The 27,881-nt window shown below is 47.6% G+C and overlaps 1 protein-coding gene across 5 annotated transcripts in view; it reads right to left on the reverse strand.

Moving 5' to 3' along the window:
* Positions 1–27,881, reverse strand: part of ADGRD1 (adhesion G protein-coupled receptor D1) — a 110,987-nt gene that overhangs the window by 49,722 nt on the left and 33,384 nt on the right. For all 5 annotated transcript variants that reach the window (XM_086856477.1, XM_023937191.2, XM_086856478.1 and 2 more), the window contains 2 exons: positions 2,868–2,941; positions 911–1,034 (listed from right to left, as the gene is read on the reverse strand). In XM_086856477.1, coding sequence (XP_086712603.1) covers positions 911–1,034; positions 2,868–2,941 — 198 coding nt within the window. The remainder of the gene's footprint in view (positions 1–910; positions 1,035–2,867; positions 2,942–27,881) is intronic.

A 27,881-nucleotide genomic window follows, 5' to 3' on the forward strand; every position in this document is an offset into this window, starting at 1 on the left:
AGATAACAATCCTTTTCACTAGCTAAAAGAATTAGTGCCACAAGACAATCCTAAATGGTCAGCTGAAGGGATAAGTCTTGGACAAAGATCTGGGATGAGATTTTCCTTTCATCATGAAGGGGAAAGCAGAGCTATGGAAAAACATTCTGCACAAAGTCTGGTGGATGTAAATACCTCAGACCAAAAATTTAAGGAGAGATAAAGTATTGAAAACGGAGCTATTAAAGGAGTGTGAGGAACTGGAAGGTCCATCCACATCCAGCCTTTCCTAGCTTTGTGTTTCAGACCTCTTAAGGAAAACTTGATTCCAAAGAACTCTGTATGAAATATCTTTGATCTCTAATTACTAATATTGCATAATGCAAAAAACTTATTGCAGCATCCCATAAATCAGCACAATCCTAAATGTGTTTAGTTGAAATCTGGGCCTTTCAGAGCCTTTCCCCAGGGGAGAATCTTTCAGTGGCATTTAATTGGTGTCTGTCCCGTTTAATCCTGGGTAATAAAGCTGCTCTTTAAAACAGGGTGAAGAATAGCACATTTCTCCCAAGATAATTCTGTCTCACAAGATAGGAGGTCTTGAGGCAAAGCTGTGTTTTATTATTAGCCTGAAGAGTTCCTAGAAAAATTATACTTGGAAACCAGCTGGGGTCATTAGGTGCTGTACAGGTAATAAAGATAATAATGTTGTGATAAGAAGTGGATGAGCTGAGGAAGCCAAGCCCACCTCCAAGCCTGACACAGAGGGTGGGGTATTCACTCAGCTCCCTGGAAAACACAAGAGAAGCGAGAAACAAATCCAAGATGGGTATAAATGAACCCAGTTTCAGTCACTTACGTGATGTGAGGACTGAACTGATGTATTTGTGTTCATTTTTAACAGAGAGAGTTAGTGCTTTGCTGATCTCACCTTCAGGGGCACCACTTGCATCAGAATGGCGAAGTTGGTGAGGTGGTTGCAGAGGCACACGGAGTAGTTGAGGTCCCCACTCTCACGGACACAGCCCTCACTAGACCAAACACCAGTTCCATTGCTGTCAAGCACAAAAACCAGAGCACAAACACAAAAACAAACATCAAAATGCTTCTGCTGTAGCTTCATTTGACAGGCACTGTACCCCACAGGAGATTAAAGGGTCTGAAGCCATCTCAGACCCCACAAACACTGCTGGTATCTCCTCAATTCCATCATGGAAATAGGCCAGGAGAACATTCACCAGGACAAGGCACAGGTCAGACCCCTGCAGGAAGGTCTCTAAAGATTTCTGCCCAGTTTTACAATCGGTGGATGACAACTAAACCATTTCCTTACATTTTGCATCTCATTTATGGCATTTCACCAGACCCAGATTTCTGTATTCTGGGAGCTGAGGTGTCAGACAAGTCAATAACTGCACAGCCCCCAGCAGCAGTGTGTCCTCTGTGCTTCCAGGCCCTTTCCCACCGTCACTGTCCCCCTGCCAGAGCAATTCCAGCTGCCTGACACCATCCCTGGCACTGCTGGCCCTTCTCCCCGAGGGGCAGCTCTGGCTGCACGGTGGGAATGGCTGGGCAGGATGGGGGCCTGGGCAGGATCCTCAGGCACTTTGCCCTTTTTGTGCCATTTTTCAGCAGTGATCCTCATGAGTCTGATTTCTCTTGGAGCCAGGGCAAGCCAGAATTCCCTGTGCTCTCCCAGCCTTGGCAGCGCAGGTCACCCACCCCACTGTCTGACAGCAACTCTTCATTTCTTCAGATTTTACTGAGTCCTGCAGTGATCTGTTCTCCTCTCAATGCTTATTTTAAACATTGTTATTACCTCATACTTCTGCCCTTCAGGACCTCCTTGAGTTCTCAGAGAGCTGTTGTAGGTCAGAAACCAAATTAACTACGGTGCACTAGGGACTAAAACCATGCTGGCACCAATGAGGCTCGTCTGGAAGGACAGATTTCACGTTGAGTTTGCATCCTTACAAAGCCTCCAGGGCCCCAGCCCCAGAGGAGAAGAGGAACAATGCCCCAGCAATATTCATTTGCTTCACTAAAATCTGCTTCTAATTTATCCTCATTTGTGACCCTCGTCACAACGAGTGACTGCCAGCAGCTGGGACAGTCGGACTCATGGGAAGGAAAACTTTGGTGAAGCAATAACCGAGACCTTCCCGAGCACAGGAGGGATCACAGCATCCCAGACCATTGCTGCATCCACTGGGCTTACACTGTTATGGCTCAAAACCCGTTAATCCCCATGAAATTAAAAATTCACTACTTGTATTCTCTCTCAATTAATTCACTAAGAGCAGCGTATTTCAAAAGAAAAAAAAATAATTAAATTTATTCAGTGCTAAACAAAAAGAAATAAAAAAGCCACAGCTTTTCCATAACTCTTACTTTCTGAGTCAGATTTGAGGTGATATTTATTTCCCTTTAATTGCAATTTTCAGTCAAGTGTTGTGTTTATCCATTGCATGCAGTGGCCAGAATTCCCAGCTCTGGAATATTGATCCCACGTGATGCTGTGGCACAGGCACAGCCCCAGAGGAAACCAAGGCTGTGCTGGAGCTTTGCCTCCCTGGAACATCCAAACACCTGCCCAGGTGGGCACACCCATGGGGCAAGAAAAGCACGATTTGGGTCAGTCTGCAACTTTGATTCCAAAAAGTTCCCAGTTCCCACTTCCTGACCTAAGCAGGGTCTGTGAATAACAAGTCTCCAAGTGAGGGTAAGAGGAAACAATCAGGTTGTGTTTTTTATAAGCCAGTGGTTCCATTTCTTTAACAATTTCCATGAATGAAAGGAAGCAGGAGGAATATGGATAACACCCAGCATCACAAAGTAAATGTAATTTAATAAAACCAAGTTAAAGGATTTGGAATTATGCAACGTACCTATAATCCAGAAATGCACAGTAAAGATGAACTCTGTTACTTTCATTCAGTGCTTGGCTGTATTGTCTGGGTGTCTGCAAGAAAAAATATAAACCCCAAGGAATGTTTAAAAAGAACTAAATCCCACTATTCATCTACTTCACATCCACATTGCTACAATAATTTCAAGGGACTTATTATAGATTAACACACCAGAACTGGGAGCAAAATTGTTCAGTCCTCATATCTTCAACACAAGCTTCAAACATGCAAAGGCTGGTATTCACTCTTAATTTTACACATTGGGATTAAATTTGTACCACTCTGAGTGAGAAATCTGTGTCCTGTTTAAGCAAACAGCAAACCAGGGTCATTACTGCACACAGACACAAATACATGTGTTAATTTTTGCAGGACTGGGACATCATTCTTCAGCATGTATTTGGCTTCTTTGGATTTTGTTCATCGTTTGTTCTCCCTGTGTAATAAAAATGTCACACTTTACGATTAATAACTCTGAAATATGTGTGCTACAATGACCAACTCCCAGACATTTTCTTTCCACAACAGCAATTATTTTAAACGTACATTCAAACTGGAAGAGCAATGCCGTAATTCAAGGTTTTATTTTAGCACACCTCAGCAATATAATGACATAATTTCTATCTTCCATAAACAGCTTTAGCAACTAACTCAATCTCCTATATCCAGGAAGCTTTGAGATCCCATTCTCCACTCCGTTACATGAGCTTGATGACAAAATTATTCAAATTATATTGGAGTAATAGTTTGTTACAGACAAAATATGCAAACTAGAGGATTTCCATGTTTGTTCAACCCTTTCTAATACATAAATCCCTATATTCCACATTGTGTGGACCCTGCCTTATGGCAATTTTTTAATTACAAGAGTCTTCAACATGAAAAAATCACTGGTGAATTCACAGCTCTCAGATTATTGCAACACACTTCTGCTGTCGAGACGAAGGATAATCAAGTTTTGCTCTCCTTGTTTCAGAGAATGAGAAAACAAACCCCACCACCTCATCCTGCTGAAACTGAACCAAGAACAAGAAGTTCCTGGAGGAATTTTGCTGCTCCTGTGTGCCAGGCACAGCGAGCAGTGTCAGGCACGGGGCAGCCCCGCTCCCCCAGCTGAGATAACCCAGCACTCCTGCCTGCCCAGGGCTGCCTCTGCCCCTCTGGATGGCCACAGCTCTGCTGCAGATAAGGAATTTACTGCTTAACCCCATCTCTGGGAGCACTCATGGAATTTTCTTATCTGCCCCAGCTGTTCCCTGGCCCAGCTGTGCCGTTCCTTGCCTCCCCTTTTCCCCCAGCCCTGTGCTGCAGGTCAGGAGCTCTGTGCAGAGCCAGGACTGGAGCTGACCCTTCCCTCTGCTCTGGGGACACCTGGAGCCCTTTTCCACCAGGAGCAAACCCTGACACCTCACACCCCACCCCTGGGAACAGATCCCTCATCCCCAGCACAACCCCACTGACACAGCCCCAGCCTGCTCGTGCTGCTTTTGTCATTTGGAGCTTTTCTGGCACAGCTGATCCTGCTCCAGCAGCAGGAGGGCACAAACCAGCTGTGCCAGCTGTGCCAGCTGTGCCAGCTGTGCTGAACCCTGCCCATCACCTCCACAGCTCTCCTGAAGTGAGACAGGGACACAATCCACAGGCAGCTTCTGCTGCAAATTATTTCACTTCTATGGCAGACAGTGGCTAAAAACCCCCAGAAAAGGAGAGAGAGAAAGATCTGTAATAACAGCAAAGATGGAGCAATAGCTGCCGTTCCTGATTTGTAAGATTTCTCCAGATAAATCTCTATTCTAATACACTAAATGGATTTAGTGTTTAGGGTGCCTCGGGGTCAGCTTGGAAGAAGACATGGTACTGCAGTCGTGTATCCTCCACACACATAAATCCCAGATGTATGTTTTACCCTCAATTAAATTGCTCTGGCAAGGGACAAGTCGTTGTTTTTCTCCATCTTAACTCTAAACACAGACGTCCCTCATTAGCCAATGACCCTCACCAAGTGAGGCCATGCAGGCCCTGACCTGTCCAGAACTGTGCATGTACTCAGATGGAGAAAGAGTAAGTAAATAAAAATAATGAAAAATAGACAAATAGCTTAAAGAATGGAAAAGAAGGGTCTATCCCAATTTGTCTTCTTATTACTCTAAAAGAATCTGTCCCATGTTTTATCATCCATGACATATAATCTCCACAAGGCTTTCCAGTGCCATTTATGATAACTGCATAAAATACTCATCTTCTGAGACTTCACTGAAGTTCTGCAGCAGAATTGTCATTAGGATAGAAAGCCCTCAACACATAAGAAAGTGGCTACAGAGGAATAAACTCCCTCTGATCTTCAACAGCTCTACTTCAAAGTGCTCTCTAATCTGTGAGGAAGGAGCTGACTGTACCTCAATATTGCACTTCTTAAGTTAAACTGTGTGTGACAGATTATTTGTGACTTGGATCCTGTAGAACTGAGGATATTGATTTAATGACACTGATAACAGAAAGCTTAAAATACAAGTAGGCTTTTACACTAAAAGATTAAGTCACTTGAGTGTTTATTAAAAGCCTGTGAAAGGACAGTTTATGAAGCTTTCAGGAGAGGGAAAGTAGCAGCACACTGAGTAATCCAGGATGTGTGCATGTGCTCTCCCTAATCCACATCCTTCAAATCATTCCTTCTGCAGGGAGGGGGCCAAATGCAGCTTCTCCAAAAAATAATTCATTGCAAGGGGAAAGCAAATTCATGGCACCAGACAGAGCCCAGCCAGTGCCTGTCTGATGGAGCCTGAACCTGGAGGAAGGAGAGGTTGGACCCAACACCTCGAGGGTCTTTTCCAGCCATAATAATTCTGTGTTTGTCTGTCTGTCTGTCTGTCCAGCGCTCCTTACAGTGACCACCTGCTCTCAGAGCCAAGCAAAGCCCCAAATTCAGGGGATATTCCCAGAGGATGTGTGTGGATGTGTGCTGGGGATATCCCCAGGGGATGTGTGTGGATGTGTGCTGGGGATGGATGTGTGCTGGGGATATCCCCAGGGGATGTGTGTGGATGTGTGCTGGGAGCACAGCACTCCTGGGAACCAGGCACAAGCCAGGCTGGGTGGAGCAGGAGGCCAGAGAAGGGGGTGTGGGCTGAAGGGACTGCTGGAAACCTTCAGGAAAACCTCCTTGCAGGAAATGTCATGAGCACAACTGCAGAAGGAAAACAGGCAGCCAGCTGCTGCTGGGAAGGCTTGCCAAGGAAGAGAGGCCAAGCAGAGGGTGGGGTGAACCTTTATGAGATTAGCTTGTCTCTCCTCTCCTCCCCTGGACTTAAAAAGCAAATATTTAAGCACACAGTGGTGGCCACCAGGAGTGGAGGGTGTGCACCCTCTCTCCAGAGTGAAGAAGGAGGAACATTTGTGCCAGGGCTGTCACTGACCCAAACTCAGCAGCTCCAAGCCCAAAGTGTTGGGTGTCCTCTCATTCAAAGCAGATGACAATTCACCCCTTCAAGTTCAATTTGGAGTCCATTTGTCTCTGTTTGCAAAATACAGAAGTTTTCTAATTCAGAGATGTTTAAGCCTTGCTTTCTCAGCCTCCAAGGCCGCTATGGATTATTCTGAAGAAGGCAAGAAAAGGCACTAGACAAGGCTTTTGTCTGTATGTTTGTGTCTTTTGAGCTTCACTTACATATTCTTATGGGTGTGTGATTCAAAACAAATTTTGATTCTGATTTATGGATTAAATTAGAGACAAAAACGATGCATCTAATTTAAGGATTTCCTGTCCTCACAGAGACATCCTGACTGTTAGTGTGACCTATTCAGGGACTCTTGGTTTATTGACTTTCCTTCCCATCCATTTCTCCTAATTACCTAGAAGATTAAAACTTTAGGGTACATGCATCTACTGAGTTACCTGGAGAAAGACAGACAAAAAGAATAATCACCCATTTCTATGGTGGCTGTATTGGCTGTTTTCTTCCAAGCTGTGAGAAAACTGCATTGCAACAGATTCTGGGCTTAGATCAGCCAACTATTTTAATTTAGAGCCCATTTGACTGATTCACCCTAAGATGTAACTAGCATATGTAATGAAAAAAAAATTGCAAATTGCACAAAAAGGAATTTAGGTTATGAATAGGGAATTAGAGTGTGCTATGGATAAAAGCCAGGCTTTCAGTTGTTTCATTGTTGTGAACAGAGCTGTGCCAACACACACTTTCTGAAGCAATGAGCACAGCACTGCAGGCTCCCAGGAAAGTTTGCTGAATGCATTTCCTAATGGAACAATCATACAGTTAAAAATTGCATGAAATCACAAAGGGTGGGAGGCTGTGACAGACAGCAATGTAAAGTTAAAAATGAGGTTATAAAGCCATCTGAAATCAGAGAAGGTTGCCATATGGATGGGCTTGATTATTCCTTTGCCTGAAGCTAAAAATAGTTGACGTATCAATTTCCTTCAAAAATAGTGTTAATCAAATGTTACACCAATATCCTTCCCCAGTTCTCAGAGTTGTCTATTTAACAGCTGCTGAACTGGGCAAGCAGTGTGAGAACAACAAAGTAATGAAAAGACCCATGAGCAACAGACTGAAAAATGTCTTGGCTGCTCTACCAGATATCATTTCTATACGAGAGAGAAAAAAGGAGAGAATGGATGAGGAGATTGTCCCTGTGCTTTCTTTTTTAATTATGGCACACAGCAAAAAAAAATTCACTGCTTTCAAATATGCAGAGCATCAGAAGGTCTTGCTGTGTTTTCTGCTACCAAGCCCACAACCATTTGAATAAAAATGCCATTCCTTTAACAGGATCCCATCATTTTTCACAGCACTGAACAAGGGGCTTCCTGCAACAGCTCCAAGCCAAGCTCTGAGCGCCTGCAGATGTCAGTGGGGGCTGTCAGGCCCTGTGCCTGTCACACACTCACTTTGAGCTGCACAAACTGCCCCTTGCTGCTTGTCTTGCTCCAGCTTTGCTCTCTGCTCAGTTCAGCTCACCTGCCCACGCTCCAGGGGAGCTTCCTGGCACCTGGAGAAGCTGTGGCTGCTGGATGCTCACAGGCTACAATGCCATGGCACAACAATAGCTCTTCTCTCTGCTTTTGGGTGCTAACAGCATTAAATCAGTTCTTTCCAAACTGCTCAAGGAAAGCTGCAACTTTAGCAACACAAACTGTCTGCAGCCCTTGAGTTAAAATTATATACTCCCTAAACACACATGCACAGCTCCAGGTGGCTTTTCTTTAACTTTACAGCCCCAGAATTCCCACCCTACCAGAGAGGTACCACTCATGAAATCCCTCTGGCTCCAGGGCCCAGAGCTGAGCCTGACCTGGAGGATTCCTGAGCACAAAGAGGGTGCTCAGCCTCCCTAACCTCAGCCCCTGGGGGCTTCCACACCTGCCTTGCTTCCAGGGTCTCAAATATCCAACAGCAAATTGCCCTTTTTCCTGCCCCTGGGCATGGTGGGTGTCTGGTGGGTGTCTGGGAGGTGTTTGGGGGGTGTTTGGGGGGTGTTGGGTTTTGGGGGGTGTTCGGTGGGTGTTTGGGGGGTGTCTGGGAGGTGTTTGGGGGGTGTTTGGGGGGTGTTTGGGGGGTGTTTGGTGGGTGTTTGGGGGGTGTCTGGTGGGTGTTTGGGGGGTGTCTGGGAGGTGTTTGGGGGGTGTTTGGGGGGTTTTTGTGTGTGTGCTGAGCGCTGGGCAGGGCTGAGGAGCTGAGAGCCAAAACTCCTCAGTTTGGAAACCTGAACTACTTCAGATGCAGCACTGCAGTGTAAAGCCATGCCAAACACCCACTGACTGCAGCCTGCATTAATAACACTCACAATATTGCTGTAAATCATGGTAATAAAGCAGAGCACAGAAAGGTTAAAAAATAGCTCCAGAAAGAAGCAGGTTCATTTTCATTAGAGATGCATGGAGCCGCCTTGAATGGAAGATGTGCACAAATAGAAGCTGCAGGATAAGGGCCTTTGAAATTCAATTTGGGAAGCAACTGGGTTACATCAGTAAATATTTGATGTTTAAAAAATTTAAATGCCAGTCAGTGAGAAGCAGAGCTCAGCCTGGCAGCCTTTCCTTATGTAAGCACCAAGAGACAGAACTGAGCTGATGATCTGTGTGAAAAGCTGCCTTAATGCTCAAGTGAAAACATTTTTCATGTTCCTTAAAGCACAGCTCTGTTCCAAAGGATAAAGAGGTGGAAATATTGTCTCTCAATAAATAGTCTCATTTATGTAATTAGCAATATAGCAGTCAGAGAGTTTGGATATGTCCTTACAGTTGAACAGTTATATCCATATGTAAGAGAAAAATTGTATGTGCAGGGCCATCTAAACTTCTATTGAGGCATGGACTGAGGGCAAAGCCAAGCCAGTGGCACTGAGGCAGCCTTGCCTCTTTAATTTCAGCCAGTCAGTCCCAATGGCAGAGCAGGAGAGCAGCAGCTCCCTTCCTGTGTGTTATTAACAGAATTGTCTGAGCAGGGCTAGAATCATCAAACTGGGGACCCTCCACACTGCCTTCGTGCTCAGGGCACCACCTCCAACCACACACTGCCTCTCCAAAATTAATGAGCACAGTCTGGCTCCAAAGAGAGCTCATTTAAACCAAGTAATTAAAAATGCAAGTTATTCCACCCAAGGTGCCCATGTGGAAGCAGTTACTCACTGCTTAAAAGGCCTTACTCTGATTTAATGTAGCACACATTACAGAGTGTGCACTGCAGAGCAGCTCTTCTGCTTTTCCTGTGTCTGCTCAGCTCAGAGCTCCAGAACATCTCACTGCACACGAGGAGAGACCCAGTGTGATTGTCAGGGCTCAGAAAGAATTTTTCAGACTGGTAAATAAATAAAAACAATATCTTTTTTTCGATGGCAGATCCACCTGGAGGTCACTGAGGGGCTGTAACACAGACTCCCTCGGGCCCTTCTCCCATGTCCAAGGTCTCATTTCTGTCGTTTATGCTCTGATCTCTTTTAGGACATCTGAGTCAAATGGGCCAGGCTGAAAGCAATCCTGGAGTTTGCATGAAGCAAAGCCAAGAGTCCCAAAGTGGGTTCAGCCTGGTTTGTGCAGGAGGGACCTTGGTGAGACGTTTCTCTCCAAGGCTGGCCACTGAGGCAACTCCCCTGGCCCAGGGCTGGGCTGCCTTGTGCTGCTTCTGCAGGCCCAGGCTCCTTGAAATCACTGTTTGCAGTGTGAGTCATGTCCACACTTACAGAGCCTTGCCAAATCCTGCTCACATACACTGCTAGAAGCTCACAGGGGTTTTTGGATGGATGAATCAAACATCATTTCAGCTGTTCCCCACCTGCCTTACAAGCAGCATAATGCAATAGATTTTGTGATCGTGCTGATACAGATCCATGATAACTCTCCAAAACTGCTTAATTAAATAGACAATGGCATCTTCTGTTAAGGTCTTTTGTTTTCTTTTCTGTGCCTTTTTCTGCTACTCTGCATTATTATATTAAAAATGTGTTGCTTTTCTAAAACAAGAAGCAGATGTGCCTTCTATGCACCCTTTCTTAATCTAATCTGTTTTTCTAAACTCATGTGAAAGTATTCCCAAAGGAAAACAACTGGTCTGACTGATGTAGAAAAAGCTGTTTATAAAAGGACATGTTCTCTAATCCAACAAAAGCACAGTGAAAGAAGCAGATGAATCTTCCCCCCTCCATTCATCTGCAGTACTCTGAGAAAGGCAGAAATGTTTCCCTTTGCCACACAGCTCTGCAGGCCCAGCAGAGCTCTGGGACAGGAAACACCGTGGAGGTAACGAGGGGGCAGTGACAGGGACCAGGAGGCATGAACAGAATGCCTTAAAGGGATGCACGCAGAAGAATCAGTTTTAAAAATACTTTTCCTATTAGACAGTATTTCCACAATTCTTAGTTTCCAAAACAGTGCCCAGACTTTTTGTCCTGATGGCTTTTTAAATTTTTTTTAAGGAGAGAAATGTTTTCATCAGAGAAGAACCATTCAAGACACTCAGCATTTCAGCTGCAGTTGTGATTCCTGATGTTTGGAGGCAGAGGGGATTTAGGGGAGGAACAAGGAGCTGGGGCAGCTCAGCCAGAGCTGGGCAGGAGCTGGGCACTGCCCCCGAGCCACAGCACCAGGGTGGGCAGGGACCCCACCCCAGCCTGGACACACCTGGAGTCCCAAAAACCAGATTTCACCAAGCTCAGGTGGAAATGAGGTTTGATACCTGCAAATAACAAGCTTCAGCAACAACAAGAAGTTGTGCTGAATTCAAAATTGTGCTGAATTCAAAAGCAGCACAAAGCCTGAAAACCCAGCAGCGAAGGCAAATCTCACCAGCCCTTATTGGTTTCAGTCGTACACACTTCTTTGCCAAGCCAGAAATGAAATCTGAGTTAGCAAACATCTGTTTCCTACAAGAGTGAAAGTCCTAATTAAGAAGAATCAATCCATATTGACTCATATTCATAATGCAGAAGGCTTTAGAGACCTTTTAGGCAATTTTTCACACAACAGGCACAATGTGGTTATCCCAGTACAAACTTCCAAGTGAAGAAACTGCACGTACGACCTTTCCCAAACATATTTTTAAAAAGCACAGAGATGCTCTAATTTTCCCTCACAAAGACTGAACAAAATCTGAGCCCTTCTCTTTGAAGAGCACAAGGACTTTGACAGCCTGGAGCAGTGAAACATTAAAATTTCACTTACTCTGCATGATAATAAGAGGAATAATGAGCTGTTTATGGAATATTTGGGAATAGTGCATTTATCTTCTTTAAAAGGCTGCAATCCCCTGCCCTTCACCTCCAGGGACAAAGCTGGCTCCTGGGAACAGGTGACCTTGGGAAAGGAGGCGGCTGAGGTGGGCAAACCCCGCAGGAAGCAGGAAAAAACCTGAGGGGAGGGCTGGGGATACTCAGGGGATGCTCAGGGGATGCTCAGGGGCTGCTCAGGGGATGCTCAGGGGGTGTTCAGGGGGTGTTCAGGGGGTGTTCAGGAGGTGTTCAGGGGTTGCTCAGGGGATGCTCAGGGGATGCTCAGGGGATGCTCAGGGGATGCTCTGGCTCGGGAAACCCCAGCCCCACAGCCTGGTCAGGGCTGCACTCACCCTTTGGAGAAAAACCAGCTTTTGTAAGTTACTCTGTTGGTTTGTCCCCAGCCATCTGCAGAGTAATTCCTTTCCAAACAAAGGAGCATGTTTTAAACGGGACTTTTGAAGACATGATTTAATGAAAGCTCTAGGAGGAGTTTTAATAGCTCACGTCAGAAACAGAGTACCAGGCTTAATGGCAAAAATATTTACCAGTCAGTACGTTTGTTGTTAATATATTGTTTTTAGGACTGGATTTATATGTTAGCATTTTCCATTCTCATTAAAGCCTCTGAAAGGCAGCGCCTCTCATTCTCTGTGAGTTATGTGCGGCTGCCTTTGTTTTATACTGACCCTCTCAGCCCTCACATCCCTTGGCTGGCTGCAAATCCTCATTTATCCCTCCCGGGCTGTGCTGCTGTCCCGGGCTGGGCAGCGGGAGCGATGGGCTCTGAATGATGCCGGGGCACAAAGAACATTCCAGAGCGATGCCTGCCTCATCCTTCCACCATAACTGCTGTACCCAGACGGGAAAATATCACACAAAACTCCTGCTTGCTTAAGGACAAGGTACTCAGGCCCACTGGGAGCGATAAGGGGATGTTTGTTTTGTGTAATCAGAAAGTCACTTGGATTCGGGACATTTGGTTTTACTCCGCAATTCGCTTTTCCCGTGTGACTTTTCATGGTTCTTTCCCGTCTCCACGTTTCACTTCACATCCATTATCCCACCTATTTACCCTGTGATGTCTCCGAGCACAGCACGGCTCCTGTCCCCACTGTGCCCGGCTCGGGGCTCGGGATCGGGGATCGGGGATTGGGGATCGGGGATTTGCGATCGGGGCTCGGGGATCAGGGATCGGGGATCGGGGATCGGGGATCGGGGATCGGGGATCGGGGATCGGGATTGGGGATCGGGGATCAGGATCGGGATCAGGATCAGGGATCGGGATTGGGGATCGGGGATCGGGATCGGGGATCGGGATCGGGGATTGGGGATCGGGGATCGGGGATCAGGGATCGGGATTGGGGATCGGGGATCGGGATCGGGATCGGGATCGGGGATCGGGGATCGCACACCCACTGGGGCCCCCGAGAGCTCCCAGACACGGGGGTCCCTGCCCTGAGCCCAGAGCTGGGGGTCTCTGCCCTGAGCCCCCCAGTGTTCCCAGACCCAGGGGTCTCTGCCCTGAGCCCAGAGCCGGGGGTCTCTGCCCTGAGCCCCCCAGTGTTCCCAGAGCTGGGGGTCTCTGTCCTGAGCCCCCCAGTGTTCCCAGAGCCGGGGGTCCCTGCCCTGAGCCCAGAGCTGGGGGTCTCTGCCCTGAGCCCCCCAGTGTTCCCAGAGCCGGGGGTCCCTGCCCTGAGCCCAGAGCCGGGGGTCTCTGCCCTGAGCCCCCTCCCCAGGTTTCTCACACATCCCTGCTGCTCCTGCTCGGGTTCCAGCAGCCACAGAGCGAAAATGATGGGAAACAGAGAGTGACCCCCAGAAAACCACACGGGTCCTACGGCTGTAACAAGCTCCAGCTGCTGCCCTGAGCACAGCCCATAAATAAAACAGAGGAGCCAGGGCAAAGGGAGCAGGAATGACACAGATTCTGCACCCAGCTGGGTCTGAATGAAGCCTCTGCTGGAGATAAAAACCCTTCTGCACTGCCCCAAAGCCACAAGGGATGGAACACACCCTCTCGCAGGACCATTGCTCACATCCCAGCACCTCATCAGGAGATCACACTCTCCTGAGCAGACCTTCCGAGGATCAAACTCCTGCGTTTCCATCACTGCGAGGTTTTTTTTCTTCTCATTGTGGGAAAAACCCTCTCTTGAGAACATTTACATCTTTTTCCTCCGATCTGAATCTTTTCTCCCATTCCTGCGCGATTGCCAAACATGAGTTGTGTCTCCGTCTGCTGCATGAATGGGGATGAAATGCACACAACAATTTCGTGTCATTTTCCATTCACAGGAAGCGTGGGGGTGCCAGAACTATTTGATGTGTGCATCAGCCACATCCAAGGAGATGAGAACAGGTCTGGAATTAGGCCCGGTGCATTAACTGCAGCTACAAAGTGAGACTGAGGCTGATTTTTCGGCTGAGAGGAGGCGGTGGAGCACTGTGCACATCATCAGGGAGAGCAGGGATGGGAGCAAAGCCCCAATCCCCCCAGGGGGATGGCAGGGATGGGAGCAAAGCCCCAATCCCCCCAGGGGGATGGCAGGGAGAGCAGGGATGGGAGCAAAGCCCCAATCCCCCCAGGGAGAGCAGGGATAGGAGCAAAGCCCCAATCCCCCCAGCTGCTGCTGCCGGTTCATGCAGCCAGGTTACAGATGGCACATGAAGACATCTCCTGCCCTGAGATGTGAATCCCTCCACGGTCACTCAGCTCCCAGCCCTGCTTGCCTGGAGCTCAGGTTTTCTGAGATTCCTGAAGGCAGCAGAGTGCCCTCATGGCCTGAGGAATGCAGCTGCGCTCATCAGGGCTTTGCAAAGTCCCCAGACTCTTGTCTGTCAGTTAGCACAGCCATTTTAAATGGGCAAAGAATGAGAAATGGTTTTCTCCCTTCAGTGGCAGCACTGCTGCGCTCCCTTCCTTCCTCCCCAGTAGTCACATAATGCACCTGAGTGTGACACCCCTGCAGGCTCCTGGGACACAGCCACCCTCTAAACCACTTGGTGTCTTTGTCTTGCCTCTTCTTTAAGAAAAATGTATTACACAAGCAGTGGCAATGCTTTTAGATCTAATAAAACAGTAACAGTATGTACACAGGGATGGCTGAGTGCACAGTTTAATTTACTGTGATAGTTCCTCAGACCATCAGCAAAGTTACAAAGCAGAAATGCTCCAGGGAGCTGCTGCGGGGCAGGAGCTTCTCAGGGCTCAGAGGCACCTGTGCTGCTCCTGCTGAGTCCCAGGGAACCTCCTGTGAGCCCAGTGGGACCAGGCACAACCTGTGCCGTGACCAGGGGCAATTCACAGCAAGAGTTTGTCCATTTCTAGGAGCACAGCGGCTCCCAGCACTGCAGAACTCCTCCGGTGTCATCCGAGTGCCAGTTCAGGCTGTTTGTGATACAGAGCAGGAAGATTTCTTTCCTTTGCTAAACATGTTATTTTTGGAAATGTTCTTGCTAGTGTTCATGGGAATATTTCCAATGGGACAACACTTCCAATTAAGACCTCTTCATAAATAATAAGTGGCTGACAGCCTAGAAAATAAATGTATTTTTTTAATGAAGAGGTGATGGCTAACCTGTCACAGAGTGATACACAACCCAAATTAGCCATGAGAATCCTTCCAGCCATGACTTTCGGCTTAAGAACCCTTTTAGTGCCCTGATAACCACAAATGGCACATGCTGTGCACATCTACCCTGTGCTCATGTCACCCCTGCTTGTTTAGAGCCACAGAAGAAGTGCTTCATTAGAAAATGCCAGGTCATTTCTCACACAGAGGAGAGCCTCGTTCACAAAATCCTGCAGTAAGCACCTCAAGCATTTCTAAAATTGAAGAAAGGGGCAAAACCCCCTTCCCCAGAGCAGTGTTTGCATTTTCTGCAGCACAGGAAATGAGCAGGGGCATCACGGCTCCCTGGGCTGCCCTGCACACCAAAGGCTCTGCTGCAGCTGCTGGGGACCACAAACCCTCCCACAGAGCTGCAGCTCACCTGCTGGGGATCAGAACACTGCAGGGCACAGCCCAGGCTCTGCCCACGCACAAATCACCGGATCAAACCAGTGAAACAGCCCAGAGCAGCAATGCAAAGAAAAGAAATGTAATTTAAAGGCAGTCTTTGGGTTTATGGGCAGCCCTTCATTATGGTCTCCTCATGCCACACGGAATCAAAGAGGAGCCTGAGGAAGGGGATGGGGGAAGAGAAAGAAGAGAAGAGAAGAGGAGAGGAGAGGAGAGGAGGAGAGGAGAGGAGAGGAGAGGAGAGGAGAGGAGAGGAGAGGAGAGGAGAGGAGAGGAGAGGAGAGGAGAGGAGAGGAGAGGAGAGGAGAGGAGAGGAGAGGAGAGGAGAGGAGAGGAGAGGAGAGGAGAGGAGAGGAGAGGAGAGGAGAGGAGAGGAGAGGAGAGGAGAGGAGAGGAGAGGAGAGGAGAGGAGAGGAGAGGAGAGGAGAGGAGAGGAGAGGAGAGGAGAGGAGAGGAGAGGAGAGGAGAGGAGAGGAGAGGAGAGGAGAGGAGAGGAGAGGAGAGGAGAGGAGAGGAGAGGACACTCCTTTCTTTCTCCTGGGCTCATGCACACAGGAGCCTCTCGCCTGTCTCAGGGTACTACAGAGAGAATTGAAAGGAATGAAGGAAAAGAAAACTTTCAAAAGTAGCAAAATCCTATCTGAAATATTATTTACCTACAGAATTTTCCCTGATGCCTCTTCAGGCTGTGTTGTGCTGGCCTCTGGTGCCAGCCTGTACACAGTGGGTGTATTTTAAGCAAGGTGTACCCCGTGCACACAGTGCAGGGCAAGCAGCAGCTCAGGGAATCCTCTGAGCACCTCCACCAGGCCTTCAGCAGCACAGCCAGGTCTCTTATTTCCTTTTTACACACTCATGATTCATTTCTGCTTATTTCCCACCACAAAACATTGATCCAACCCAGCTTTTTCTGGAGTTTTGTTCCTACTTCTCTTCCCGTGGTTTGCCTTGGCAAAGTCCCCTGGTTCCTTCTGAGTTCGAGCTCAGCAGAGCAGGAAGAGCAAGAGAGCCCACAGGTCTCAGGTGAGTCAGGCTGCCCCAGGGACACTGACCTTTAGTGTCCCTTGCCTGGAAAAGCAGCTGCTGGCCCTTTGCCCCTGTGGCTCCTGCCATGACCCTGAGTGTGAGTGCGCTGCCCAGGGAGCTGAGAGCAGGGACTGAGCTGCAGCACCAGCCCTGGCTGCAGCTGAGCCTGCCTGGGAGCTCACTGCAGAACCAGTCCCACTCAGCCCAGACAGGCTTTCCTTGGATTTAGAGGGGGTTTGGACCATTGTCTCAGTTACAGAGCCAACAAAATTCCTGATTAACACCCTCAGAGACTTCACACTCCCCTAGATTTCATTACTGCCAGCTCCAGGGCTGTGCAGCACCAGAATCCTTTACAGCACAAAGGTGGGGTCCTCTACAAACCACATTTTGGGTTTTTGCCAGGGTTACATCATTTTCCAGTGTTTTGGTTTTGGTCAGGTACAGATTAATGCTCACAAATGTGAATTTCTCTGTTCAGAGGAGCAGCTCATGCACGGGAATGCTACAAGAAAAGCAGTTGTTGTATGCAACTTCCCACTCCTTAATCTCTCCCCCTCCCAAAAGCACAGTCTGCTTTTCCATGGGGAGGAGTCTGCAGTTTGCTGGAGAACATTTCCAGCACCTGCACTGAGCTGAGCCACTGCACACTCAGCAGAGAAACTCTCTGTACTGTCCTGCTTCGAGTGAAAAGGACTAAAATAACAAATATTGTAAACTTCTGGAATGGAGAAAGGTTCCAGCCCAGCTCAGTTGTTTCTCAGGACTTTGAGAAAAGTTGAGTTAAACCAAAGAAACCATTTTATCCTGCCCACCTGGTCACTGCAGCCTTTCCTGAGAGCTGCTCTGGTGTCAGCAGTGATGGGGCTCGGAGCAGGATCAGATGTCCAGGGATTCTCAGGGGGAAGGGAAAGGTTTCCCTGAGGGTCCCAGAGCCCAGCCCAGGGCTCCAGAGGGGGAGATTCCCCCCAGAGGGATCAGGGGAACCTGGCACTGCTAAAAAAACACCCAAGCTCTTTATCTGGGTAAGGAATGGAGGGGAAAGAGGAAAAGAAGAGCAATTTCTCCAGCAGAAACTAGAAGGAGTGCAGTGGCTTTTCCAGTCCCAGTCTCTGTTAAGACAGTGACTTTAACAGAGAATAAATCTTCCCCTGAAGTCTCTCCAAGACACCACAGTTACAATAAATAATCACAAAGTAGAACATGTGTGAATCCTTTGTGAATCACAGAAATTAAGCACACAGCCACCTGAGCAAAGCTGAGGCTTTTGGTGTACAAGAGCTCTAGCTGCAATCAGGAAATCCTCATCAAAACAATTTGAGATACAACTTATTGCCAGTGATTTATTTTGCATAACAGCTTCTTCCCCATAGATCCTGCTAGCAAGCTGAATAATGAATGCCTGGTTTAAATATGATGAGAAATGGACACAAACCAAAGAGTAAAATATTTGTGGCATTTGGGAGCCAGCAGCTCTGAGAGCTCTGCCCCAGTTGTTTGCAGCTGGCTTCACTGGCTTTTACTGCACAAATAAAGTCAGTGCATGAAGGGGCAGCTCCTGCACCTGGTGCAGGCAGGGGCACCTGGCCATTACTGGGCCAGAACGTGGCTTGCTCAGATCAGGATTTATCCATGAAATGAAAACGTGGCTTGCTCAGATCAGGATTTGTCCATGCAATGAAAACGTGGCTTGCTCAGATCCTCTTTGGAAGCTGGGGATGGGAACTTGTGTGAGTTTTCTAAAATAAGTGTATTGGAAAAGGAAAACTTCTCAGAAACAACATCACAAATCATCTACCAATTAATTCCAAGCAGCAACATACCCAAAAATCTCTCTGCCAAGTCTGTGTGTCCAGTGCCAGCCTGCCAAGCACTGAGCACACCCCATCTCAGCTCTGAAGAGAAAAGCAGCCAAAGAGAACAGAATTGTTAACAACAACAACAAAAAAAGCTGAAAGATCACAGTGTCCATTACACAGATGGGCAAACTGAATTGTTATTGACTATTCCCTTCTTGAGATAATTCACCATATTTCTTTGTATCTGGTCCAAGTGACCCAACTATATTTAAACAGTTTTCCCCAAGTAACAAAAGTAGATTATGGCAGATGCAGAAATTGGGTTTAGATATCAAAGGTTTGGTCAGTGTAAAATGATCTTTTCACTTTCCTTTTGTGATCACAAACATTCACTCTGCACAGCTGCTGCTCACAAACACCATGATCAAGGGAACCACAAAAGCCCTAATTGAGGGACCACAAGGCAGTGAAAGCACGGGGTAAATATATGAAAATCAGCTTCTTATGCAAATAGATCCATCTTGATATTCATCCCTACAGAGAGCAGATTTACACATTCAGGACTGCTATTGTGAACAAAAGCAATTCATACCCTAATTCAGCAACACCCTTCAAAAGTGCAGTTCAATGAATGAAAAGGTGAGAATACTGAGAGAGGAACATTCCCCAGAGCTGGAACAAAAGCAAAGAGCCTGGGAGGAGTTCCACGCTTGGCTGGGAGGAGATGAAGCACCTGCAGAGTCCCCAGAGCTGCACAACTTCAGGGTTTGTATCTCCCTGAGAGCTGCGTGGGACAAAAACAGATTTTCTGATGGCTCAGCTTGGTCCTATTTAAAATTGGAGCAGACACATCACAGGAAAGGGAAAAAAATGAAGAGTGGTGTGCTGGCAGAAAGATGAACTCTACCAAAACCAGATAATTTCCAGTCTGTCTTCTTATTTTAGCTGTAGAAAGCTCAGAAAATTGGGACACGCCTCCAAAACTGCACGGTTTGCTTGGAGCGTGTCTGACTCCTGGCACACAGAGTGAACCTCCCCAGGTCCTGGGAGGGACAATCCCACCAGATTCACCCCAAAGACTGCTCAGCCACAAACCAGAAATGCCACATGAAAAGCTCTTTCCACAGAGTTTCAGTGCAGCTCAAACACAAACAGACTGCACTGGGAGTTAACAATGTCTTCTGCATTTCATGGAAACACAGGAGCTGTTTGCTTCAGAGTCTGAGCAAAGCTTTACAGAGTTTTCATTGTTATTCATTTGATTCCAATTTTCTATGCATTTTCAGAGTCAGGACTGAAGGAATTTCCTTATTCCACAAAACCTTCAGGGGTTTCTGGAAGAAACAGCTTTAAACTTTACCCTTATAATTTAACTTGCCAGCCAAATCTTTTGTTTGCTTTTGAGTTTTCTCTACATACATTTTTCTGTACCTCTCCCAGCTTTCCATAAAACAGCCATTTGTCTGAAAGTTTTTTCTGCTCTCAGTGTTCTGATCATGCAAGGTGATTTGCTCAGATTAAATACTTTGATTTGAACAGAAACGTATTGAAGAGAAGTCTTGTACAGCATCAGGATTTCATAAAAATCAGGATTAACCAGAAATTTAAAGGCCAGATTAAAAAATGGAAAGAAAGAAAGAAAGAAAGAATGAATTACATTTACAGGAAATGAGCAATTACTGCAGAGGCACCAAAGACCCCTCTCAGTGTGCAGGGCCAGCCCCAAACGGGGCAGGAGCAGAGCTGCCCTGGGCTGAGTGCTCACACAGCCACACAGAGTGCAGGGAAACAGAATCAGGACCCTGTGCCAAGCTCAGCAAGCCAAACTCTTCTGAATTCAGTTTCAGAGCAGCCTCACTCCTGGGGAACCTGACCCCAGGAAAATTCCTCCCAAAACTCTGCAGAGCCTCTGGCTGGAGCTTCCCCACTGCTCCATCAATTCCCTGCCACCAGAACAGGAGAGAGGGATTTGGGAAAGGGAATTTTTCACTGCCAGAAAACGGAGAAGGGGCCTGATGGGGGCACTGGGGGCACTTTACCTGTCCCAGGGTTCTGGCTACAGAAATTCTGTGTGGTTCCAGGACAAGACAAATCTCACTGTGAAAAGGCCACAGATGCTGTGAGTAATTTACACAGATCCAGTTCCTACTCCCAGCAGTATTTATCTAAAGCTACAAGCCAGGTCCTGGGGGTTTGTCAGAAGCTATTTCAGATTAGCCAAATGACATCTCACAATTAATTATTTTTTAAAAAATGTAGAATGTGAACATCTCTTATTTTCTATTAAAAAAACAATTCCTTTTTTTTTCAATCAATCTGGATCATTCATACTTGAAAAGGCAAATTACAGCTTGATTGTGGGGTAATTATTCTGGTGGAGAGCACTTGAATGACTACACTGTATTCTTTGACAGGCAGTGTCTGTTATTTGAACACTGATGTTATTTAATTAAAGGATGAAAAATATCTTGGGTGCTTCAGAACAAAAACTCATTGCTATGAACAAAGAAATATGAGTGCAGAGTTTATATTTTGAACAATAAATTCTCTCCTCCCAGAAATGTTATATCTAAGGAAAAGTAGTACAGAACTCATTAGCAAGAGCTCATTATGAAGACTGTGAATGATGCTGTGGGTTATTATAATCTGATTAGTACAATAATCTATTTAATCCAGCTCCATGACAGTTCTGTACAGATCATTTTGAATGCTTCATCTGGTTGTGCTAAACCCACTGAAAAGTTCTTCCAATTGCACTGACTAGTGCTAACTTAAAATGAAAATGTTTACTGTGTTAAAAATAACCCTTTCAGCATTTAGGAAAAAAAAAAATCCCTTTATTTATATTTATATTCTCATTCTTCACATTTTGAGTCATGTCTCAAGATCAACTAAAGAAGGCCTTATTGTGGTGCCAGTGATAGAAATCCTTGGAGTTCATGCCAATACTTTTATTTGTCATAATTTATTGGAACTGACATTTTTTTGGATGCTGCTCACACAATGACTTATGAGTTTAATTTGGTTTCATTTGTTTTGCTGTTTAAAATAAATTAAGACCAGGGTGTGGGGGATTTATTGTCCCTCATGATCCTTATTTACTAATATTGTGCAATGTGAGCTCAGCATTTTAGCTGCTATTCAGTGACACCACCTTACCTTACCCAGTGTCCTGATCTTGCTGGGATGGGTTCATTAATTAATTAATGAACAACTGTTAACAACCAGAATTGTTTGGGGACAGCAGTGACATCTGGTGCTCTGTTAACAACCCCCAGGTCAGGCACTCAGTCCTCCTGGATAGGAATTAGCTCCTCAAAGAGGAAACTGAAGTTAAAACCTCTTTTACATTGTTGCCTGTAAAAGAACAGCTGGCAGGACAAATTTCTGATGAAGCAAACGTTGATGCCAACCAGGAGATGCTGCTTTAAAACATCCCTGTACTGTGCCCTTGGAGCAAAGCTGGCTATTGATTGAGGCTTTAACAAGAGGAAAGCCAAAGCAATTCTGCTGCAGGAACAGCAGAGCTCCTCAGGGCCAGGGGATGCAGACAGAAAAGGTTCTTGGGCCTCAGCATATTCTCAATAGTTGTACTTTGTTCTTTTAAATCACCTTTCAAAGCAGTTTACAAATCTGTCTCCAATATGGATCAGACAAAACCAGCCTTAGGATAATACTTTAAAAGAAACTGAATTTATCCCTAGGAAGTAACAGCTCCAGTGTGACTTTTACACAAGACTCCCTTACCAGTTATCCTCCTGGAGCTGAGGATGGCACTGCAGCTCCTCTGAGAACACAGAACATCTCCTCCTGAGCTCTGGAACGTGCTGGAAGTGCTCTGTGATTAACTAAACTCACCCTTTAGTCAGAGCTGGACTGTGCCCAGGACCACTAACAGTTTTGGATAATTGTTGAGGAAGCATTAAAGCACAATCCAATTTCTTAGAAAAACATCTGTCCACGTGAATGAATGTGTGGCAATAACTTTGCTGAGTTGCTCCATAGCCCGTGCTGTGAGCTGTGGACCTGCTCTGGCTCCCAGAGAGAGCAGAGGTGCCCTGGGCAGGCAGCTGGGAGCAGACTGCAGATCCTGCCAGGGGGAAGAGCTGAATTCCCTCTGCAGCCATTCCCAAACCTCCCCTGGGAGCAGCCCCAGCACCCTCACAGCACAGAGCTGGCTGCTCCCCTCTGGGCCAGCAGATGGAACATTTCTGCAGCTGCAGCCAGCCTCACCACCTCCTCCTGCCTGTGGAACCAGGGCTGCTGGCTGGGGAATCTCTGACAGCCAGTGGAATTTGGGGCTGGCCTGAAGTAAGAGGGAATGTGATGGATGTGCTGTGTCTGCAGGTGAACAGAGTGCTGTGCATTTATCAGTGTGTTACACAGAGCTGCCACTTCCCTGGCACCGGGATTAAAGGAATGCAAGCAATAAAAAATGAGGCTGGAGCGAGGCCAGTGAGACCTTTATGAAAAGGTGCAGAGCTGCCTTTCTGTGACATCCCAGCTGCACTTCCCAGGGCCCTCATTCTCGTGCAAAGTGAAGAGCTCTCTCTCATTACAGGGCTGGAAAAGACAAAACTGGGCCAGAAAAGCTGCCCTGAGTGTTTTTCTTTCTGGCCCGAAGGATGAAAAACACAGGTGATAAACAAAGGACGCGAGTTAAGTTTTGGACCTTGGAATCAAGATCCCTTCAAGCTACCAGTTATGTGGGAGAAATTAAATACCTGGAGGTCCTGCAGGCCAGAACTACTTGCTTTGCAATGTTTAATTGTAGGAATAAGCACCTCTGTTATTGCAATAATAATGCAATTGTTTAGACAGGAAATCACTTAGCGGAATGTCAGGAAAAAGCTCACAAATACCTTTGAAATATCACAAAAAGAGAGCACAAGAGCAAACTAAAGGAGTGACTGTGGAATTTTAAGGCATCTTAAGGCTCCTGTTCCTCTACTACCTTCCTGCAAGGAACCTGAAGGTTTCTCCAATATCTTTTACTCTGTTATACCAGGAAACAAAAAGGATTTCAAAAGAATCTTTCTGTTTTGGAAGCAAACCAGGCCCTGAAGCTCAGCTGTGCCCAGGTATTTTCCTGAGGGTGAATTTTACTCCCTGCCCATGCAGGACTGGCAGAGTTTAGCAGATGTGGTGTCTGAGCTGCGTTTAGCCCGTTTAACACAGGTTTGCAGTGAGAACAGAAGTCATTTCCAGCAGGTGCCCTCCTGCCCCAGGCTGGCTGCTCGCGGTTTGTGCCGCTGGCACGAGCAGCACAGAGTGAACCCTGGAAAACACTCACACATATTACACAGAGGAATGCAGGGCAAGGATTAAATTATAAACCAAAAGCACTTTAAATGGGATAACACTGCAGTTGTGATGGCTGTTTGATCTGCTGGTTTAGGAGCTGGCTTTCAAGGCATGGCACAGGGATAGGAGGCAGATGTGAGGAAGAGGAAGGAGGTTCCTGGCCTGGCTGAAGGCCTGTGACATATCCCAGGTGGGGTCTGCATTCCTCCCCCTTCCAGCTCTCCAAACTACTCCTCCCTGACTCGGAGCCCAGCAAATCTGGTCAGCTTCCCGTGGGGCTGGCAGCGGCCCAGGCCTCGCTGACATCTGCAAGCCATCGCTTGGCTGCCCGCGCTGCAGGACGCTTCCCCGCAGGAACACGGGATTTCATGGGCGTTATAAAAAGTTACTGGCACTACAACCTGTTATCAGTGTGGTATCAATTACTGATGTGCTGTCAGCTAGGGGCCAGCCAGGACAGGCAGAACAGCTCCCTGCTCTGCCAGAGCTCTGTGGGCTCCCCTCGCAGCCTTCAGCCTCACCCTCCTCTGCAGGGACAGCACAGAGCTGCAGCCCCACATCCTGATCCCAGCACTGCTGCAGACAAGGTTTGATCACACCTGTCATTCTGCCAGGAAGATTTGCAGTGTAACACCAATTTCCATCAAGAGAGAACAGAGCTGCAGTTTTGCCATACTCTCCAATTAAATAGAGTATACCAGAATACACTCACCTATATTTAGTTCTCAAAATATAAGCTACTTAGACTCTCATCAGACCATATGTTTAAGCTGCACAATTTTTTTCCCAAGCACTCTGAAATTTGCCTTTATTTTTAGCTTATGTTTTCTTGGAGTTGGCAGAGGTTGTGTGAGGGGAGATATTGTGCAGCAAATGTGAAATATTGCTCTCTGTACTGTCCTTCAGGCTCCTGGGCTGAGCGTGCAGCCCAGCAGCAGCACAGGGAGGTGCCACTGGCACAGGGATGATCCTTCCCTGCCCTTCAGCCACCCAAAGTTCCTGCCCAGCCAGCCCTGCCTGGGGACAGGGGACAGGACTGTCCCTGCTGCCCTGCAGCCTCTTCTGACTCCTCTACTCTGGAAAAGGCACTGCCCAAGGCCTGATCCCAGCAGTGACACAGCTCTGCCTGCTGCAGCCTGGCACTGGGGACACCTGGGGACTGCTGGGGACTGCTGGGGACACCTGGGGACACCTGGGAACACCTGGGGACAGCTGGGGACACCTGGGGACAGCTGGGGACAGCTGGGGACAGCTGGTGGTGCCCTGCTCAGGAACCCGGGGCTGGGAGACAGGCACACAGCCTGAGACAGTCCTGCTCAGAGCAGAGCAGTGAGGCAGCTCAGGCTGAAGCCTCTGCATGCAGGGCTTGGCATCTCTTCCCTTGCTTTGGAAGCTCCAGCCCTGTCAGTGATCCATCAGCGCTTCCAGGACACGTTTTTATTTCAGCTCTCGGCTGAAATGTCACATTTGTGGTATCATCAAAACATATAAAATCTAGTTCAGTCATGCAAGAAGGAATATGGGGGAAAATACAGGACTTTTATAGTACCATTCCCTTTTAACTTTTTTTTCTCTATCTTTCTAAATGCATTCCTTAGGCTTAAAAAACTGCACACTACAGAAAAGTCCAAAGTGGGGCAAGTTTTCCTCAGCACCTAATCCAAGCTTCTGTCACTCCAAATATAAATCTCCAAGTCTCATCTGTGCAGTCTTTACAGCAGGCACCAATTGCACCTCTGGTTCCTCAGTGCATCCCTCCTGCTCCCCCAAGAACATTCCCAGCAGGGAGCTCCCCTGGCTCTGCACTGCTGCAGCCAAGGACGACACACAGGGAGGGGTTTAGCCAAGAAAATCCAGAGGTTTCTTACTCCAGGTTCCCTTATCAATCCAGACAAACAAGAAAAATTCAGCCAAAACCTTTTAACAAACACTTTGGTGTGAGAGGGTCTCCTGGAGGAGCTGGAGTCTCCTCATGAGTGCACAGGGAGCCTGGGCTGCTGGGCAAACACAGAGTGTCAGTCACAGGGGTGTTAAAACAGAAAATTCCACTCCAACACAGCCTGCCCTGGGTGTTCAGGTGCAGCCAGGGTGAGGCTTTGGGAACTGGGTACCCCAGGAGCCAGACCTGGCCCTGCACAGCTCCAGAATGGCCATGGGAATCGCAGGGAATGAAACTCCACATCCCTCTCCTCACATTGTTCCTCCTCTCCTCAGACTGTTCCTCCTCTCCTCACACTGTTCCTCCTCTCCTCAGACTGTTCCTGCTCTCCTCACACTGTTCCTGCTCTCCTCACACTGTTCCTGCTCTCCTCACACTGTTCCTGCTCTCCTCCCCGACTGTTCCTGCTCTCCTCACACTGTTCCTCCTCTCCTCACACTGTTCCTCCTCTCCTCACACTGTTCCTGCTCTCCTCACACTGTTCCTGCTCTCCTCACACTGTTCCTGCTCTCCTCACACTGTTCCTGCTCTCCTCACACTGTCCCTGCTCTCCTCAGACTGTTCCTCCCCGACTGTTCCTGCTCTCCTCACACTGTTCCTGCTCTCCTCAGACTGTTCCTCCCCGACTGTTCCTGCTCTCCTCACACTGTTCCTGCTCTCCTCAGACTGTTCCTCCCCGACTGTTCCTGCTCTCCTCACACTGTTCCTGCTCTCCTCAGACTGTTCCTCCCCGACTGTTCCTGCTCTCCTCACACTGTTCCTCCTCTCCTCACACTGTTCCTGCTCTCCTCACGCTGTTCCTGCTCTCCTCACACTGTTCCTCCTCTCCTCACACTGTTCCTGCTCTCCTCACACTGTTCCTGCTCTCCTCACACTGTTCCTGCTCTCCTCACACTGTCCCTGCTCTCCTCACACTGTTCCTGCTCTCCTCACACTGTTCCTGCTCTCCTCACACTGTTCCTGCTCTCCTCACACTGTTCCTGCTCTCCTCACACTGTTCCTGCTCTCCTCACACTGTTCCTGCTCTCCTCACGCTGTTCCTCCCCGACTGTTCCTGCTCTCCTCACACTGTTCCTGCTCTCCTCACACTGTTCCTGCTCTCCTCAGACTGTTCCTCCCCGACTGTTCCTGCTCTCCTCACACTGTTCCTGCTCTCCTCACACTGTTCCTGCTCTCCTCACACTGTTCCTGCTCTCCTCACGCTGTTCCTCCCCGACTGTTCCTGCTCTCCTCACACTGTTCCTGCTCTCCTCACACTGTTCCTGCTCTCCTCACACTGTTCCTGCTCTCCTCACACTGTTCCTGCTCTCCTCAGACTGCTCCTCCTCTCCTCCCCGACTGTTCCTGCTCTCCTCACGCTGTTCCTGCTCTCCTCACACTGTTCCTGCTCTCCTCACGCTGTTCCTGCTCTCCTCACACTGTTCCTGCTCTCCTCACACTGTTCCTGCTCTCCTTACACTGTTCCTGCTCTCCTCACACTGTGTCTGCTCTCCTCAGACTGTTCCTGCTCTCCTCACACTGTTCCTGCTCTCCTCAGACTGTTCCTGCTCTCCTCACGCTGTTCCTGCTCTCCTTACACTGTTCCTGCTCTCCTCACACTGTTCCTCCCCGACTGTCCCTGCTCTCCCCTGACCCCCCAAAGCTCAGGAGGAGTTCTGCCTGCTCTTTCCCGAGATCAAGGAGCAGTGAATGCCCCTCCAGCACTTTGGCTTCACGTTCACCAGCTCAGCAAGCAAGCAGCTCCTCGCCAGCACGGCCTGCAGAGTTACAGCAAGACTGCAATAAAATTCCTCAGTCAGTCAAAGGAAAACAGAAGGAGAAAGACAAGAAGCTGAGGTATCGAGTGATGAGATTTTGTTCTGCAAGGCTTGCACACCAGCAGATATCAGGGTGAAATGTGTGCAGCAGGAAAGTGAAAAGCATCTCTTGGAGAAGCAGTGCTGGAGCAGAGTCCTTGTGGTGATTAATTGCCCTTAAACCTTTGATCACTACATGTAATCCTGTAAATCTCCAACTCTTCTGACAGATCCTTAGTGAAGACAGAGTCAGGAGATTATGTATAAAACATTAAAAAAATAGTAGGTACCTAGGAAAAAAGGTCACAGCTTCCTTTTTGGAGTCTGCCTTCCAGGAACAGTCTTCTGTAACCACTTAAAATTTGCTGCTCTGCTAAATA

The sequence above is a fragment of the Cyanistes caeruleus genome, chromosome 18 (genome assembly GCF_971803275.1).
Source record: "Cyanistes caeruleus chromosome 18, bCyaCae1.hap1.1, whole genome shotgun sequence".
NCBI lineage: Eukaryota > Metazoa > Chordata > Aves > Passeriformes > Paridae > Cyanistes > Cyanistes caeruleus.